The following is a 20,320-nucleotide window of genomic DNA, read 5'->3' on the forward strand; positions in this document are numbered from 1 at the left end:
GTTATCTACAAAAGCACTATCCATATAAACTTACTGCAGTGATTTGCGTATTAAATACAGTCAAATCGAGATAACTCAAATAATTGGCTAACTATCTGAATTTTTTTTATCAAATCTCGACTGTTTTGTTTTCCATTTCATGTTAATTATCTTCCATGGCTTAAAAGTTTACTTTTTTTAACAGATGCTTTTTTTAAAGATAACTCATAATTTGATGGATAAAATAGAAATTGCTTTTCTGGGAATAATAGTTTTAAAAAGAAGGAACATCAAATAAACATGCTTCAAAAATGATCAGACATTATACAATTATCATTCTTGTGTATTAAGTTTCATTTCCATGATTACTATTGTTTTACTTTAGGGATTTTTCTCCAAATTCTAATCAGTGCAAAATTAATTTTTTGGAGGGAATTTCTTAGTTTTGATGAAGTACTTCGTTAGAGACAGGGTTAGGAATAAGGCATTGAAATTGGCAAGTCTACCAAACAGATCCAGAAAGTTGGTAGCTATGATAATGTACCAGAAATTTTGTTTCAAATCAGTGTTGTTGAGATATAAAAAGCTAAAAATTAATTTTAATTCTCAAATTTCAGTATTAATATTTTTTGTTTTGTTTTCAACAATTATAGAATAAAATTTTACAAGTTATAATTAACTCTGCTTACAATTTTACTAAATATCAGGGTTTGAAAATATCGTGATATTTTCGAAAACATCAAAAATATCCCATATTATAATATTTATGATATTTTTAATCAGAGCAAATGAAAGTCTTTAAATAGTAACTATCCTCAAATCACTTTTGTTTATTTCTTTGTTTTATTATTATAATATATTGGTATATATATTTTATTATTATAATATTTCTTTCATTATTTATATATCAATATACATTTTGTGTAAAAATTTATATACTTAAAATAGTACCTATGTATGAATAATATTTAAAACCATTTGTGAAATGTGATAATTTAATGTTGTAAAAATAAAAAATACCTTAGCATAACTGATATTGATACAGGCTATTACATTTCATATTGACTAACATATTAATACGCTCTGTAAAACTGATTACATATATGCATGTACCTTGTGAAAATCACAGAAAAACAGCATAGAATCATACACATAAATATAAAATATCATGTAAAATTAAATCAATAAAAAGTTATTTAAAACCATACGTTATATTAGTATACTTGATTATTTTAATACATAAAGTTTATGCATTTTAGATTTATCATTTCACTTATTTTTAAAACATTTTATTTGAGTTACTTAAGCATTACCTGCTTTACTCATTTTTTCTTTTGCTTTATTAGCGTTTTGTAAGCTTATTTCACAAAACTGTATAATTCATAAATAAAAATACTCATTATAGGCCAGTGCTGATACCTTTGAAAATGGTAAAAAGTTTAAAATAATTAGAACAAGATGAAACTGATCGGAAAAGTAAGAAAATATAATAAAATAAATAGGAAAAATAATTTATGGGCGATCTGAGTTCGGGAAGGGGGAGGAAAAGGTTTAAGGAGAAGGGAAACGGTTTATCACGCTTTCCAGCAAAACTATGAGTCCTATTGAAAAAAAATAAATGACAAAGTTATTGGGAAAAAAAGACCTACAACTTTTATATTTGCACTTTTTTTTTTACATAACCTGAAAATTTATGTGAAAAATTCAAAAAAAAAAAAAAAAAAAAAAAAAAAAAAAAAAAAAAAAACAACTTTTTGGTTTTTTATTTTTATCTCCCATTATAAAACAATTTTTTTCGCGAAACTTAGTGAAAAGTTACCTTTTTTAGTCTCAAATACACTGCAATTTTTTTAATTTAAAATATTTATTTTTTCTTCTATTTTTGATTTAATAAAAAAAAGCATTGTAATTTTCAATTAAAAAATCTGGTGTCAAAATATCTAATGGTATAAAAAAATATACACAATAGTATGGGAAAATTTTGCAGAAAATGAAAAAAACACGAAAAAGTTCGACTTAGAAAAAAAAAATCATCACATAAAATTTTAAGCTATTTATTAAAGTTTATGCTTTAGTTACTCAAAAAATGTAAGTTTCCATGTTAAATTGCTAAATTAAAAAATTTAAAATCCATGGAACAGAGATTGCAAAAAACACGAAAAAATAGTTAACAAAAGTCGACATACAAGCAAAATTATAATGCACTTTTACTGCAACTAAATCAGGGACATTTCTCAAACAAACTATAATGTTTTTATCGAAATCATTCTATGTGTTTTGTTTTTGAATATGCTGTAATTTGTTTTGAGTTATCTCTTGCATTGTTATTTTGAACCGACCGTATTTTTTCTTCTTTGATTTTCTCTGTCTTGAAGTATGAAACATAGCTACTGCAGTCTCATCATTATATTGACTTTGACAAGTTCGATGAAATAAAGCTGATGTTAAACTCTCAAATTTTTGTGTTTATTATCTACACTTCTCCTCATGGTGACGTCAGAGCATTAGTCAATCAGTGGTATTCGCTGTTCTATATGTGAGGATAACCTTTTTACTTGAATGGTATATAGAACATTGTAGCCTTTAGAAAATATTTCGTACAGAAAAGGGAAATGGTCTAGAAAGGTCTGGGCCTTACTACCTGCTGATTATTTCGTAGCAGCTGTTAAGTTCGTTCGAACAATGAACAACGTTATTTATAAACATACACTACACGTACAAGTTAAGTTACTTAAAGTAAACTGTGATGAATTTACTTATTTAAAACTAGCAGTACCCACATAGCAATGCCCGTGCTAAAAATTCAATGGAAGTCCGTTGAATTCAAAAAAAAAGTTGCCCCCTCCCCCTCTGATATGAAATGATCATTTTTCTTTGTATAAAATGCATACACACATTTTCAAGAAAAAAAAAAAAACCTATTAAAGTTCCTTTGGAATTTAAAACTTCTCGTCAAATCATTAAATTAGATTTACAATTGCTTTAAAACTCTATTTAGCGAGTAAAACGGTTTTCACTGCAATTAAAAATATTTCGCCAAATAAACAAAAAAAGGACACCAAATAATATCTTTCAAATGTAAAAATAGTTCCGCAACTCTATTGTTTATTGCCAAACTCGGCCAGCAACCATGCTATCATAATCCATCCGTCTAACAAAAACAAAAAAAAAAACATCCAGTGGAAATAACAATACAAAAGATGATACATTACAACTTACAGCACATTCAAAAACAAAATACACAGAATGATTTCAATAAAAACATTATAGCTCGTTTGAGAAATGTGCCTCTTTTAGTAGCAGTAAAAGCGCATAATCATACTGCTTGTATGTCGACTTTTTAAACTTTTTTCGTGTGTTTTTTGCAATCTCGATGTTCCACGGATTTTCAATTTTTTAAGTTGGCAATTTAAGGTAGAAACTTACATTTTTTGAGTAATTAAAGCGTAAACTTTAATAAATAGCTTTAAATTTTACATAATGATTTTTTTTTTTTCAAATTTGTGTTTTTTACATTTTTTGCGAAATTTTCCCTACTATTGTGTATATTTTTTTATACCATCAGAAAGTAGAGATTCCAATGGAAAAAACACGCTTGTTTTTAAAAAAAATCAGGTATTTTCACGTGAGATTTTTCGATTGAAATTCAATGTTTTTTTTTATTAAATAAAAAATAGAAGAAAAAAATATTTTAAATTAAAAAAAAATGCAGTGTATATAAGACATAAAAAGGAAACTTTTCACTTAGTTTTGTGAAAAAAATCTTATTTTTATGGGAGATAAAAATAAAAAAGCAAAAAGTTGGTTTTTAAAATTTTTCACATACATTTTGAGGTTATGTAAAAAAAGTGCACATACAAAAGTTGTAGTTATTTTTATTACCAACAACTTTGTCATTTACTTTTTTCAATGGGACTTGTAGTTTTGCCGGAAAGCGTGAAAAACCATTTTCTCCCCTTAACCCATATTAACTCAATTCAGAATAAGAACCCAGCATTCTTGGATTTTTTGCTATGGTTGTTTTTTTTTTGTAGAGCTCTTGATTATTGGAATCATAATGTATAAGGTTTGTAAATAATGTATCAAATCAGCCTTAATTTCATGGAATATAGTTTTTTGTTTTAGAACTATTGCTGCAACACTAAACAATAATGTAATTAACTCAAATCAACATCAGCAAAATGAAAAACATGTCAGGTATATAAAACGATTGAAAATATACCTTCATCAGAATTCCTAGTTTGGATTTTCCTTCTAGAAGTCGATTTTGGGGTACCACCTAAGGTTCAAATATATCATATAAACAAAATTTATGGAATAAAAATTTAAGCAGCATATATATTAAACATTTTCAATCAATAGCAATAATGAAATTTTATTTGCAACATGAAAATATAAAAATATCTAATTTGTCCGATTCAGACACCACATAACATGCTTATAAAACAATCTTTTATTACAACTAAAAAGGATTGGGTGAATATAATGTATGTGCAACTGCAAGTTTTAAAGATGCATAAAACATACCATTTAAATTACATTTAATAGGGGAAGGTGGAGGACATGGGAATACTTAAATTTCAGCTTTAATTTTTTAGATAGGATTTAGCTTTTTTATGGTACCAAAGAGGCTTGAACAGTTTGCTCTTTTGCGCACTTTAGAATCTCTCACATTAAGGCAAGAACTAATCTATTTTTTTAATGAGCAGAATTACAACAATAATGAGCAATTTCATAAAAGATTTTTTTAAATTCAAGAATATAAAATAATTTAAGTCATAAAATATGGAAATTAAACATGTACAGTAGAACATCGATTATCTGAGCTAACTGGGACCGCCAGTGCCTCGGATGTTGGAAATCTCGGTTAATTGAAACTTTGTATAAAAAACCTGTCAGGATCTTAGATTTTTAAAAAGTATTAATTAAAATACAGTAGAATATTATTAAAAGATAAAAATTTTCACGTAAAAGGCAATGTTTCACAGTTAAAAAACTAAAATAGAAAATAACCTGAAGTAAGTTTTAAAAAAATATTTATTTACTTGCTAATTTTTTTACAAAGCCAAGTTAAATATTGAAAGCTACATTTAAAGAAACAAACTTCTAGAAAATATTCTTATTTTTAAATTGAAAACTCTTCATTTAATAATAAATTAAAAGTTATTTTAAAACAATAGACTTAATTATCGACTCGGTCAACATAAATCTCGGTTAATCGAGGTTCTGCTGTACTTTCAGAATAAACCTATGCTTAACTTTTTGCGAGTTGCCACACAGTTATAAGTCGGAAATTAAACATGTACTTTCAGAATAATACTACGCTTAACTGTTTGAGAGCTGCACAGTTATAATACAAATGGGGCAGGTCAGGACACTTCTAAATTACTCCATCACTTATGTGATGCAAAGAAAGCATTATTTGAACATACTATATAAATTTAATGAAACCTTAAATGTGCTTAAAAGTGAGTAAATAGCTACTGCTATTCAGAAAATTATTGTTATTTTCTTCTTACAATGGTGATACATTTGACGATAATGAATTATCCTCTCTTACTTAGAAAAGTAATATACATTACTTAGTTTCAGGGTTTGAAATTTTTAAAAAAAATCAAAAAAGTTATGATTTTTTTAAAGTTTAAATCTTTTTTTTTTAAATTTTTTACTCTTCAAAAATTTGTGAATATTAATTACTTTACATTTATTAACATAATATATTTCATACTATAGATGAAAAAGCAACTTTTTAGCTATTTTTACGAGGGGGACCCAAAAGAAACCGGACTAATGGTGCAATGCCAATCCTAGATGTAGTAGAGTGGTCTCCAGCTAGATGGCTCAAGTAGAGACCTTCACAAACCAGCTGTGCAAGTGGCATCAGTGTAGTTGATAACGTCAGATTGTAGTGTTGGTTTTCTCAGGTGTTGCTGCTTTCCGCCTGCGAACTCATTATGGCAGATTTAAAAAGAACAAACTGTAAGCTTGAAATTTTGCATCCTGCTTGAAGAGTCGGCAATGGAATGGCTTACCAAATGCTTCAACAAGCTTTCAAGGAGAATGCTATGAGCCGTACACAAGTTTCCGAGTGGTTTCGGCGCTTTAAAAGTGGTAGCATGAGTGTTGAAGATTATGCTCTTTCTGAGCGCCCTTCAGCGTCTCGAAATGATGAAAACGTTGAAAAAATCCGCCAAAAAATCAACAAGAGTCCGCGTTTTACCATTAACGAAACTATAGAAGAAAAACAACAGTGAGTTGGTGCTCGTGCGGGTGATCAGAAGAATGGTTCCTTCACCATGATATCGCTCCCGTACACTTAGCCTGCACTATTAACTGCTACTTGGCCTCTCAGGGGTGGCTAGTCATTCCTTGACCCCCATATTCGCCTGACCTAGCCCCCTGTGATCTTTTTCTGTTCCCGAGGATGAAAAAAACTCTGAAATCAAAGCATTTAGAGGCTGTAAAAAGTGCTTCGCAACGGGCACTGAACATGGTCAAAGCTAAAGAGTTCCAGGGGAGCTTCTAACAGTGGAAAAAAATAATTAACAAGTGTATTTCATCTAAGGGTGAACACTTTGAAAGGGACAAAAGAAATTTTGTGAATAAACTAATATATAAATATTTTAGAGCAAAAATCGGGTTACTTTTGTATCTCCCCTCGTATTTCATGGCAATAGCTATTTTTAAATAATAGGTTAAGTAAACCAGTTCTAACACAATTGCATGATTCATATTAAATTTAATCCCCCTCCCCCAGCTACATCCACCAATCCTACAACTGTAATTCTAGGAAACAGTAGTACCACTATTTCCTGGAATTATAATTTTCATACTTTTTAGAAAAAAGATTCTTGAAATTTGGCAGTTTTCTACATTTATCAGCTTAGAGTCAACAAAAGTTCTGAAATTGATTTAACTGTTCAACTGGGATGAAGAACGCAAAACAAAAAAAACTTTATAACAAAGCACAATTTGAACTAATGAATTCATTCAGCTTACTTTTAAGAATAGGAAAAGTACTTTAAAAATTCAATATCTTTTAAAGATTTATCAATATGTTATAATGTTTAGATAAGATTTGATTTTGTTTTACGGTTTGCTAAAAGATAAGGTTTCCATCATCATTTACATTCTTAGTGTAAAATAATATGTTGAACAATTACATTTCTTGACTATAACATATTTGTCATGGTGTATGAGAAAAACTGCAAATTTTTATTTTGTTCTGAACAACTAATTTTGGAGTATAAGCAATATTGAAAGAGTTTGAAAACCTGTTACACACACAGAAAGAGGAATCTATGTTTTGCCAGTTGAAGTTAAGATTATATAATTTAATATTGTTAAATTTAGAGCCACACATTCTAAAAATGCAAAATTAATTTATGAAAATAAAATAAACCGATTTCAATCAATGATTTTGCGAAAAAAATCACATGATTAAAATTAATTGATTTTAATCACGATTTAAATCAAGCTGATTTAAATCAACAAACCTTGCCTTGTTCCAATAATAAGAACAAGCTTTCAAATTTTTCTAATTCAGAGGCATATGAAATATTAGAGTCACCATAAACACTAAAAGAATTTAGATTACTTTCAATTTAAAACATTTAAAAACAAATTAAAAAAATCTTGATCAATGATAGGATATATAAAATAACCAGGTTTTTGGTAAAATATTCACTTGTAAGTAAAAAGCTGTATTTAACCACAATAGTGCCTCATAATGTGCCTGATCTACTTTCTTTAAAGAAGTGATGTTTTACCAAAGTTCTTTCCATATCATCAGATCACTCATTATCAGACACTTAAAAAAAAAAAAAAAAAATCAACTTATAAAACTGAGTGCAATGTACTTCTGGCTATAGCTGAGTACTATGATAAGTACACTGAGTTTTTTTTCAGTCATACTCCCAGTAAAGATCTTTTATTGTCATTCATTACAAAGGTGTTCTGACAGCATAATGTTTCTTGAATGAAGTCAGAATGTTTCTTGATATTAAGTTTTTGAGTATAAGGCTTCCAACATACCAGTTGCTTTTCAAAAATGAAGCAAAATAAATTTTTTTGAATGGATAATTTTACTACTAAAAGCTAAAACATCTCAGCAATAGGATATATTTATTCAGTAATTGCTGTTATCAAAAGCGACTTGCAGTATGTTAAAAAATAATTTCCTTCTGATTAGCACGACAAATTAAACATAATACAATAAAATCTTGTTATCTTGTGCTGCTTTTTAAGAGACAACAAAAAGTACAAATTTCTGAAAACACAACATAACCAAGGTCATAAAAACATGGATCATACAACTTTAATTATTTTTCACGGAGTATTTTAGGATTTTTCAAGGATTGAATGCACTTTTTCAAGGACTAGTTAGGACTATTTGAAAGTGTGAACTTTTTTACAACAATAAAATAAAAAGTGCCGATGTGATTTCTTTTCTTATATATAAGTTTCAGCATAAGACAAAACCTTTTACATCATACTACAGAAGCTTCAAAATTAATATTAATAGTGGATAGTGAGGATCAGATTGACTATCACTGACTTAAAATAACAAGAAAAGCAGAATAATAATTATAAATACATTAAGACCACTGTATTACAATCAGTAATTAAAAAATTTTCAAAACTCATTATAAAATGATGTTGCGATGGCTCTATAAGGGAAACATATGAAAAACAATTTTCAAAGGCAAGTTTGCCTTATACAAGCCATGATTTTTGTATCTTTAATGTCCGCAAATGTTAGGCATCTAACATATTGTTTAACCACATGCAATTCAAGAGAGCTACTATTAAAGTTCAGGGTTCCACAAATAACAAAGCTGATTACTGTGGTCAATTGCTTAATAACTTAAATCAAATCTTCAAAGAGTAAATAAACTACTAAAATAAAAATAAAATGAACAGATTTAAGAAAGTATATGTTAAAATAACTTCCAACCATCAAAATAACTGAAAAAATCACAAAATGCAAAAAAGATTGAAATCTCAAACACTGCTTTACAATTTTCGGTGAAGCTTGAGTTGGCAAGTTCCAATATATATATGTATATATATATATATATATATATATATATATATGAAATCAGTTACTAATTGAAAATTTAGTTAAGGGAAAATCTTAAACAAGTCAATTCTTTCAATGGACCAAATTTGGTATTAATTTGCAAAAAAAAAAAAAAAAAAAAAAAAAAAAAAAAAAAAAAAGGATTTTTTTTTTTAGAAAAAAAGAGATAAAATCAGAGAAACTTACTGGAAGCAGGTTTAGCTGCTCGTCGTGTATTAGTCATGTTCACTTTTGCAGCTGTTTCACTCAAATCTGAAATGGACATTATATTTAACTTAATTTAATTCAAACTGTTGTATCTTTCATTTTCTCATACTTCTCAAGATCATGTTAGCATTAAACAACTAAGCTGGATTATTTTTATATAATATTTTAGAACAACTCGTGGGATAATGTGGTTATAGGGTAGGGTTAATGTATATCCGTAAACTAAAATTATTTAGTCTTAATTAATTAGGTGGCTATCAGTTAAATATTAATTTTACTAAACATGTAAGGTTTTAGGTAACCGGGATTAAATACAATATAAAGATTGAAATAGACTATAATGATTCTTAAAACTTTTTCTGCTACTACAACTTTCAATTTATTTTAGTACAAGCTCCAAAAGATTCAGATGCTATGTTAAATAAAAGATTGGAAATTTTCACATCTACCCTGATGATCTCATTGAAATCAAATTAAAATTCTTGGTGAACCAAATATTGACAGTAAAAGACCATCACAAATTTGTAATTTATTTAAACAAAGTCTGTTTCTTAAGAGCTAGGAGTGTTGAGAATTAAAAAATTATGGTTGTTTATGACAGTTTTACAACTTTTTTTTGAAACTATGACCATTTTACCTTCACCCCCTGTTCATAAGCACATATAAAAAAGATAATGTCATAATACTATTCAAATTCTTTTTCCCTCTAAAATTCAATACAACATATTCTTTGTTATTGTAATGTAAAATATCAACAAAAAAATTAAGTTTCCGAATAAATTATTATCTACCTAAAATAAAAAACCTGAATTTATGACCATAGTACCGCACCAGAACCTATATTTCCAATTCTTCGTATCAGTTTGTAATTTAGCCACTGAGAAAAAAGCATGAAATTTCTCACATTGAACAAAATATTTTATCAATAATAAACAGATCCTGCATAAAGTTATTACTGTTGTGACCTCAGAAAAATTCTTTAAACCATATGAATGCAGTAGCACAAGATAGGTATTCATTGGCAAAAGCTAATTGCATTCGTTGAACTCATTAGTTTTGATCTAATCCTAATAACTTTATGCAGGACATATCTTAGTTTTTAATGGTTTTCTTTGTGTTTTTTGCTGGTAAGATTATAAAAAAAAGAAAATATATTTTATGAATTTTTTAGCAATAAAAAATATTTTAATTTGTTTAAATGCAAAATTATGAAAAAAAATCCTTTTTTAATTGTTTTTGCATTGTTCCACCACTTCAAACAATGCTGAATGTAGAGGAGTATAAAAGACATTTTACGACAACATTTAGTGAGTGACTCTCCAGAAAAGCATTGAAAAAAAAAAAATATTATAATTTTATTTCCATTGCCAAAAATCAGCTATTCGTTTAAAAATTATGAGTATAATGTATTTTATTCCTAAGAAGGAAAAAAAATCACCATTCATTAATTTTGAATTTTACTATGAAAAAAAAAATTAAAATTGAAAAAAGTAATTAATTTGAATTCTGAAATTTTGAATTCAAATTATGCTTTTCGCAATCCGGAGTTGCAACAGGACCCTACTCATTGGTTACTACCCAACTCATTTGTTTCTAGACACAGCTCCTGTCCCTCCAAACCTGCCTTTCCTCTTGAACAGAGACGTGTGTATTAGTTGTGTATGTGTAGGCTTTTGTGTGTGCGTAGACCTGTGTGTATGCACGTTGGCGTGTGTGTATGTGTGTGAGTGCGCATGTGTATGAGCGTGTATGTGTGTAGGATATGAACGCCACCGATTAGGAGCGGTTACCGGGGGACGGAGTTGCGCCTGCAGGTGACGGTGGCGGTTGAAAAAGGCACGGAACATCAAAGACGGTAAAGTGAGAACAATAAGCAATCGTGATTGCTCAAAAAACAAGTTTTATTCAAAAACTGGAAGGTTGTTTAAAAAAGGCTGAAAATTAGGCTAATTTTTATTTAAAAATTCAACACAAAAATGATCCCACAAGTGCAAGTCGAAAAAGCCGCAAGGGCAGATTTTTCATACAAACCCAGCTGTTGCCTTTACTTTCAAATAAATGGGTGAGTTTTGTGAATCTTTCTCTTGTGGGTTTTTGTGCATCTTGAAAATCCTTAACATATTAATTTACATATTACAGTGAAACCCCTCCTAACGGACACCCCTCTTATGCGGACAATTTTTAATTCCCCAGTTCCTATGCAAATAACATTATTAAACCAATATCCTGCGGACATCTCTCTACCGCGGACAAAAAAATTTGTCCTGTTAGTGTCCGCATTAGAGGGATTTTACAGTATATCCTTTACGCATTAATTTTTTACGACTTAAACTTAGTAAGAATTCACTATTTAGAACCAGGATGCTAACAACATTTTGTCTTATGTTGCCTAGTGCAATTCGTGGCACACTATTAATATTTTATTATTATTATAAATTTTTACCTAAAGGATCATTAAAACCATTTGTTGCCCCTTTCCTAGGTCTGCCACCTTTCTTTAGAGGCTGCTTTGGATATTCAACTAAAATATATCAAATCAGAACACCAATTAATCAAGAGCATAGTTTCAAAACTTCAGAGAATTGTATAACCCATATAAAGTAAACATAAAAATAACAAAAATCATCAATTATATAATTTTTCAAAGCACATCCAACAAGCATCACTAATTTACACCAGCAGTACTCAACCTTTTTTTTTGGGGGGGGGGAGGGCACAAACATATGAAAACTCTTTTCTACAGGCCGCAATATAAGTACTGTCCCTTGTTTGGGTAATGTCAATGAATATTTAAATTCAAGGCTAAGCCATACAGTAATTGCATGTGAAAAGAGCTTTTTTCAATGTTACTGCATGAAAATAAATTCAAAACAGTTTGCCTTGTTTTTGGCTGGTCTTACTGGGCCACTCGTAAGAGCTGGGTGAGTCGCAGGTTCAACATCACTGTTCTAAACATATATTTCAATCTTTGAAGTAAACATAATATAAAAGAGAGCATTTAACCATTCAACTAAATCTTTAACTGTTTGGCCAAATGGAAAAAAAAAAGAAAAAAAAAAACTATCATAAAATAAAGATTTTGAAAAATGCAAATATTATAATCCTCCCCTTCTTCCTTTGTTATGAAATTACTTTCTCACATGTCATCAAACATCTTTTCTTCTTAAAGTTCCATCTAACATCTTGCGAATTCATAAAAACTCGAAATAAAATTATTCAAAAAAATTAAAAAAACAAAAAAGTTTTTGAATATTCAATTATATAAATTATCACAAAGTTGGAAGAAAAAACATTATTTCAAAGGACTTTTAACTTCAAATGGCTTTTTTTTTTTAAATTTACTTTAAAGTGCATTTTAGCAACTACCAAATGAGGGGAGGGGGGATGTAAGAGCTTTTCATGTTCAAACGGAAAGCTACCAGTTTTCAATTTTAAAATTTTGCCTAGACTTACTATTCCATTTTTTTGTTTTCAAAACTTCTACTATGTACTGCAAAATTCTTACCTAAAGATTCGTTAATGGTATTTGCTGTATCTCTTCTTGATGGTCGACCACCTTTCTTTACTGGTGGTTTTGGCAATTCTGATAAAATACATTAATCAAAATGAATAAAAAAAATTTTTTTAATTAAAAAAAAAGATTTTTGCAAGCAAATATATACCTTTCAATTCTAATAAAATACATGAACCAAAATGATTAAAAAAAAGGGATTTTTAAATAAAAAAAAAACAAGGAAGCAAACGTAAATATTTTATTAACACAAAACCAGCAAATGAAACACTTAAAGCAATTCCCAATCAAGCATTGGAGCAGCGGGGGGGGGGGGGGGGGCACCCCCCCCCCCCCAGAGCCATTGGTTGTAACATAAATGCAAATTCTAATGTTTTGATTTAAAAAAAAAGCCCCCAGAAGATATATTTCATCAAAAAAGTCCTCTAGAAGATATTATCATTAAAAAAAAAGAACCCTCCAGAAGGTATTTCTGGCTGCGCTAGTAGAATCAGGCTTATCCGGTTTTCTTCCGTGATTCTTGAAAACTTTGGTGATCACAATGCATCTTTTAAAAAACTAGAACTTAATTATTTCCTTAACATCTTAGCTACGGTATAGGGACCAGTAAGATTTTTCTTCTTTTCCAGAATTTAAACAACCAAACAGAAACAGGAAATGTGCTTAGTAGTTTAAAAAACATAAAAATAAAATGATTATTCAACATTCAATGAAACAAATGAATAGAAAACTTTCAGATAAAATATTAGTTCTATGAACTGTAAGAAGATATGGAAGAAAATGTCTGCATAAAAAGTATAGGCACAATTGGCATAATTAGAAGTCAAGACCTGCTATTAAAAAAGTTTGTTCGTATTATTCAGCATAATAAAAATGTTAGTAAAAAATGCATAATAAATAAGGGTCTGGGGAACTTAAAAAACATTTAAACTTTTTGCATAAAATTGCTTTCCAGTTATTATAATTTTGGGAGTTAATTCAATGAGTAATATGCAAGGGAACCATGTTTTTAAATTTTATTTCTACAACTAAAATGACAAAAAAACAGATTTAAAAAAAGAAAAATTCAATATCCTCCCTTTGCAGCTGATCTGGACTTCCTTGCATACCTTTAAATAATATACTTATATTCAAACACAGGAAAACAAATGCATGTGCACATGTAGGTGCATTAGCAGTAACAATTCTTAAAACCACTTTTTCCTGTGAATTTTTTGGCCCTTTCTAAACCTGTAGTAAATGTACAGAACATCCAACAAAGATATTAACTGTCTTTGTCAGTTGTATTTCCATTCATAAAGCATATCTATTATTTTGGCCATTTAGACGCAATAAGTGGCGAAAAGTATTTTTGCCAGGGCGGTTATTATCACCCAACCTTTGGCAAACACATACCAACACTAAGCAAAAGTAATTATTCTTTGACTATGCAATTGGATTTGGGAACTCAGTTAGCAAGAAGCTTGTAACGTTCCTCAAAGCAAAATACCACTAAATTTGTGACATAAATTGCAGAACAGGTGCGTGAACTGCAGAACATTTCCGTTCAAATGTGTGAGGAAATTCCAAATTTTCGGCAGAAACCGCAAATTTTAATATCTTCTAACTAAATGTATAATTTTTCAGAAGTTCTGATCAGTTTCTGAAAACTTCTTGAAATTAGAAGGCATAAAAATCCCACAAATTATGCTTATTCGGCAGAAAAAAATCTATCTTGACACGTCATTTGTAGGAGTTCAGATTTACTTCAAACTGTAAGAAATCTGCAGAGTTTGTGCAAAACTACATCTTTAGTCTGAAAATCTGCAGAAATTTAATACATTTCTGAAGAAAATCAGCTTTGACTATCTGTACTTGTTACATTTCTCATAAATCTGAAAAGACTGGTTTTTCTTACATTTTTGTAGTCATTTTCTTATTTTATTTCTTGATCTTCATCCACCGAAATTTTTGCCAAAAACATTTGTTTTAGAAATATGCCATACCAACATAGAAACCCAGGCCGGACCGAAAATTTCATGCCTTGTTTGAGATTTCAATCTTTTTGCACCCTGAAAACATTTTAATTATTTTGAAAACTTTGAGGCACTTAATTTTGCTACCGTAACTTGGCTCATTTTATTCATTATTTAAGTATTTTTTTCCCTTTCTTTATCATTTTATTTGCTCTTTCATACCATGTAAAATTAACCAAAAAGCATGGTTTGTCACCCAGGTTTGGATTTCTATAAAAGTTTGCACATACTCTTTTTCTATGGATTGAAAAGGGCATATAAAATATTTTTGGAAAAGAATTGCAAAGGCTTTAGGTTTTATAGCTTGTTAAAAGTTTTTATTATTTTACAGTTTTCACGATCAACTAATGTTGCAGCTTCAGTGATCTTTAATTTTTTTTTTGCTACAATGCTTCAAGAAGCATCAAATTCTCACAGAAATGCACAGTACAGAGCCAAGGTCTGAAAACGTTTTTTAAAAAAGAGGGGGCGGAGGGGGTCCGGGGTCTAGAATTTTAAATATTTTTACAGTGGTGAGTTTTGTCACAGGCTGAATGTAAATTCTTTTCAAAATGAAGGCAAAAGTACTTGACTAAATTACCCAGTTTGTTCTTAGCATGTAAGACTTTAAGTCCTGCTGTTTTTTATAACAGGAAATTCGAGAAAAGTTAGAATACTATTCTTTGAGAACAAACAATATGCGCAATCTTAAGTTCTCCCCAAATATTTGAAGCAAATTGCCATGAGGAAATTCCTATTGTTTCTTTAAAATTGGTAAATCAGACACACTTTTGTTGAATTTGCATTTCCTCCTTTTCGCTCTCTGATGACTCTCATGCCTGCCTGGAAGACCGACCCATAAATGATTGGCTACATAAGGCAAAAATTTTCCATTCAACATCTCTGTGTAACCAAATCTTGGTTGCAACATTGTGTGCCTGAACATTTAATTTCATGATTTCTTCTGCAGTAAGACTGAGTACTGAACAAATAAACAAAATGTTGCTTGCATACTTCTGTATGAAACGGTTTTGATTTTGGGATCACAGTTTTTTAAAAGATCACATGTCTACAAGTAAAATGTTTGAAGCATTAGCGGTACAATTTTCGTCAAATGATTTTATGTTGCAGAACATCTCAATTATTTTGCTTTTGGGGGTGATGATGATTAAAATATGCTACTTATTTAAGAATTGGAACAAGATGTACCTTCTTGTTGACAACTGTTATCACTATTGCTTTCTTCATAATTTTCAATGGGATTGTCCTGATAATATCCCTTCATTTGTGAAGATTTCAATCCTATAACAAAAGCAACATTATTTACCATACTTCAGGATGAATAGAAATCTTTAGATTTTAGCCAATCATTAATTCATTGAATTAATTATATTAAATTTATTAAGAAAGGAATATGCTATACAGAAACTTCAATGTAGTGCAAGACAAAGAAACCTTTACAGAAGACAGTATCAGCAGTTTACTCAATTTAAGTGAGAATAAATTATCCTCATAAAAATAATCGCAAAAATCACTAATCGAGAAAGGTTCTGGTGTCACCAACAATTCAAATTATCGTCTGCTTTGAAATTGCAAAATTAGATTCTCAAGAGAAAAAAAAAAGAGACAAAGTTATATCTTTTAATAAAATACAGTCTGTTTTGCAATTATAGCTATATGATGAACAAGTGAATGATTTTTGAAAAAAAATATATGTTCAAAAAGAATATTGGGTTTAGTTTTCATTTATTATATTTTTAAAATCATCATCTGCACCTTCTTGCCAGTTTTATTAGTTTTTGTGGAACACGATAGATTGGCAAAACTTGTGTTTTATTCTAAAATTACTTTTAGTTTACGTTTTAAAATATTTTTATGAAATGTTCAGAATTTAATTCATAAATACATGCTGCTGTTAACATGGAAAGATTGCTCCTGATGCTGGGGAAAATTAAAATTTTATCTTCATGCTAGCTGATAGTAGAAATTTCAAATTTATTTCTATTTTTAGCACCAAATCATAAATTAAAATCAGTTGAAAATCACACACGAGGTTTATTTGAATTGATCATTGCAGAAAGGGCATAAGTCACATTTTTTTCAAAATTGAGTTAGCTGTGGTTTTCTCCTGTTTGTATGTAGAGACATCGATTAGCGGGCAGGGAAGTCAATCCTTGTACAACGAAGTACTTTATTTAGGGGTCATATTTTTTGTTTAGTGCAGAAAAGGCATTAGTCCCGAACTTATGCCCTTTCTGCACTAAACGCGAGGGATGAAATAGTAAGATGCAATGGCAAGATCATAGATGAACTACATTTTTTGTCGTAATGAAGTAAAAAGAAATAACCCTTTTAATCCAGCATAATTTCGGTAATGGTAGGTTTGTCACTTCGGGGGGTCAGGGGGGATTCGAAATCACGGAATCAGAATGAAATTTGTTAATTTCTCAGGGGTTTTATTAACATCATTAAAATCACTTTAGGAACTGCGAAAAAACTGTATACTTTCAGTAAGATATCCGCTGGTCAAAATAAGAACAACACTCTAGAAATAACACTGAAGAAATTTGACAAGATTGCTGATGACTTTCCTCTGAGAGGACATTTGTTTGTCCTTTGCGAAAGGGATTTCGGGACAGTAAAGCGAATGTTAAACAGATACTAGCTGCGTCGCCCAGCTTTGCACGGTGCACCTCGAAACTAATAGTTATGTCTAGTGACATGTGTTCAACAATCAAGCTTGAACAAAAAAAAAAAAAAATCAGTAAAATTGTATGGCAGATTGAGCAAAAATAACCAAAAAGTAAGCATTTTAAATCCTCCAATTGCAGGAAAAGCCGCAAAACAAAAACCAAAATTTCATTTATTTATATTCCAGAAAAAAATGGCAACAGATTATGGCAACATATGATTTTCTTTATGCTACGAATTTTAATAAAAGTATTGTTACAGAAAGTTGAGTTGAAGCACTGAATAATAATTTGAATGGAGGAAAACCTTCGAAAAATAGGGATTTTATTTAAAAACCTAAGAGTCATAATTAATATATAGTTTTTTATTGATATCTCCGCTAATTATTATCGGAGGATTATGTTAAATAGCCAAACATGAAGACGGGAAGATTACGAATCCATTGATACCTGGCTCGATGGTCAGTTCATTGGCCTTCGGGAGAAGTTACTTAGATATATGTAGATAGATACATACGCTCAGTTTTTAATTTTATATAAGATGACAGATTATAACCATGTGAAATCTGTTAGCAAAAAAATGAAATTATAGTTCTTGAAGACAATTCCTCAGGTTTAAGTTAGTTGTAGTGACGAATTTCATCGTATTACAAACCTTGAAAATTATCCCGTTATCTAACCGGTGGGTGAATTGTTCCCCAAAGCAGAAACTCCAACAGAATCGCGTGTTTGTTTACACGGCGCGATGGTGTGACGTCACTGTTACTGAGTACAGTAACTTTTTGCTGAGTGCATGTGAACAACTATTTTAAAAGATTTAACAGTTAAAATATAAACAGCGTCATGTTGTTCAGTGATAATTTATGCATGTGATTTGATAAACGTCACATCATTGCGTGATGGGATTGGGAAATGTACTTAAGTGAGTGCACCCAATCCATCAATCTCTTACTCTTATCTTATTAGTTTAGATGTCCCCGTAACTGCAGTTAGGTGTGTTGCTGGGAGCGGTGTGCTTTAGTTTGTCAGTTCCATGCTGTCGAGTGGACTTCAATTTCATAAAAGATGTAGGAAATAAGTTCGTTGTGCCTGGCTAAAGGAGCGGCAAGTTCCATTGGTCACCTTGAGATTGTTTGATAGTGAAGGATATGAAAGAGTGAAAGATTGGAGTTTCTTTCATGGAAGTTGATGTTGTTGGATATAGGCTTCACAAGACCGTTGAAAGTTCATGCTGAATTGGAGTAAAAGGTGCCCTGAAGTCTGGCTGGACTGCATGTCCGAGTGTAAGGGTTCTTCACCGGATATGGTGGTTCTTGGTGTGTGATAGGTCAAGCCTATGGGAAGTCCAGCATGGCAAATGGATACAAGTGGTACGGGCTGCAACCAACTTTCATGTAGGATCCTATGAATGGATCAGGCCTTCATAGTTTTATGCCAAGTATTAAGGAAGGAATATCCTGAGTGGTATGAACTTTTAATATTAAGTTATATTAGGACTATTCTAATGTAATGGCATTGGACTGGTATAATATAATGGGGGACTAGCTTTTTACTAGTCTGTAAAGTTTTGGAACTGAACAATACTGTATTATGAAAAGTGTTCCTATGAATGTTTCTTGTGGGGGTTTATTTTCAGTTGAAATTTTATGGGTTTAAAAGTAGCTTATTTACCCTTGTTGATATTACCAGTTTTAAGATACATTTATTGCTATTGAATAAAATTGTTTTTGACTGTTAGATGTGAGTTTTTAATTCCATCCCCCCCCCCCCCCCCCGAGCAGATCACTCCAAAATTTTACCATGGGCTTGCACTGACTCGTTTTAGTTCTTCGAACTTCGGGTATTTTCTTCCACAGTAGTCTGAGAGTCCAAGAAAATCCAATCTCTTAAAAGTGAAATCCTGAAATTACTTTAAGATTCACCGTCAAATCTGTTGAAAACAATGAAATCTGTAACGACTAAAACAGGTACCCTTCATTTTTTAAGAGGACTTGTCTCCCAAATTGAGATTTTGGAAAAAGATTCTACTGGGTGACAAATGTTTTCAATTATCTACATTGAATGTTTAATATTCGATATGATGTTCAAATATGATGTTTAAATATTTGATAGAACATCAAAGGAAGGGTTTCAGGCCATCATTTTATAGACGGTTTTCAAGAGAATATTGCAAAGTAACGCTTGTCGGTTGAGCTACCTTTGCAAATATTGAGTATAAAGGGGAAATTTTCATATTGTTGGAAGAAATAACAAATATCAAGATGATTATTAAGTGTAATTTTGTACACAGTCATACTAATATGTACATCGAACTTGATACACAAAACTAGAAAAGAGAAGGGTAAAAAAAAAGATTTCCATGGAGGATGTATTTGTGAATACGAATCTAGTTTTATTCATTGTAAAAACATTTGCTTTTTATCTCAGTTTGTTAGTTCTTGTATTTTTTTTTTAATTTTTTTTACACCAGACTTTATTTCACTAAAACAAGACGAGAGAGAGAGAGGAAAATACATGATGTATTTAATTAAGATAATAAACTTATGAGTGCGGATTTCACTAATTATTTTTGTCACTTTGTTATATTATTTTTTTATCATAAATCAGTTTGAAACAAATCTGTTTCCCTTGATTCACATTTTCATCACTCTAAAGTAATTGCAGAAAGGGCATAGGTAGAAATTAAAAAAAAAAAAAAAAATTAATTTCAGTGATGAAATGAAACGTATTTCAAGGTGCGGTAATGATCCTACTTGAGGCTAGATTTGTCAGAAAATTTTTTGTTGAATTTAGTTCATTTCTGAATGAAATAATCACTTTTTATTGATTCATGAAAAGTTGCATTACTTGGGCTTAT

At 30.1% G+C, this 20,320-nt stretch overlaps 1 protein-coding gene across 5 annotated transcripts in view; it reads right to left on the reverse strand.

Annotated features, from left to right (window-relative positions):
- Nucleotides 1-20,320, reverse strand: part of LOC129225869 (uncharacterized) — a 52,261-nt gene that overhangs the window by 8,107 nt on the left and 23,834 nt on the right. For 4 of the 5 annotated variants that reach the window (XM_054860396.1, XM_054860392.1, XM_054860394.1 and 1 more), the window contains exons 6-10: nt 15,983-16,075; nt 12,774-12,851; nt 11,712-11,789; nt 9,248-9,313; nt 4,202-4,258 (exon numbers count right to left, since the gene is read on the reverse strand). In XM_054860396.1, coding sequence (XP_054716371.1) covers nt 4,202-4,258; nt 9,248-9,313; nt 11,712-11,789; nt 12,774-12,851; nt 15,983-16,075 — 372 coding nt within the window. The remainder of the gene's footprint in view (nt 1-4,201; nt 4,259-9,247; nt 9,314-11,711; nt 11,790-12,773; nt 12,852-15,982; nt 16,076-20,320) is intronic. The other variant, XM_054860397.1, reaches the window with a different exon arrangement.

Source organism: Uloborus diversus, chromosome 7 (genome assembly GCF_026930045.1).
Source record: "Uloborus diversus isolate 005 chromosome 7, Udiv.v.3.1, whole genome shotgun sequence".
NCBI lineage: Eukaryota > Metazoa > Arthropoda > Arachnida > Araneae > Uloboridae > Uloborus > Uloborus diversus.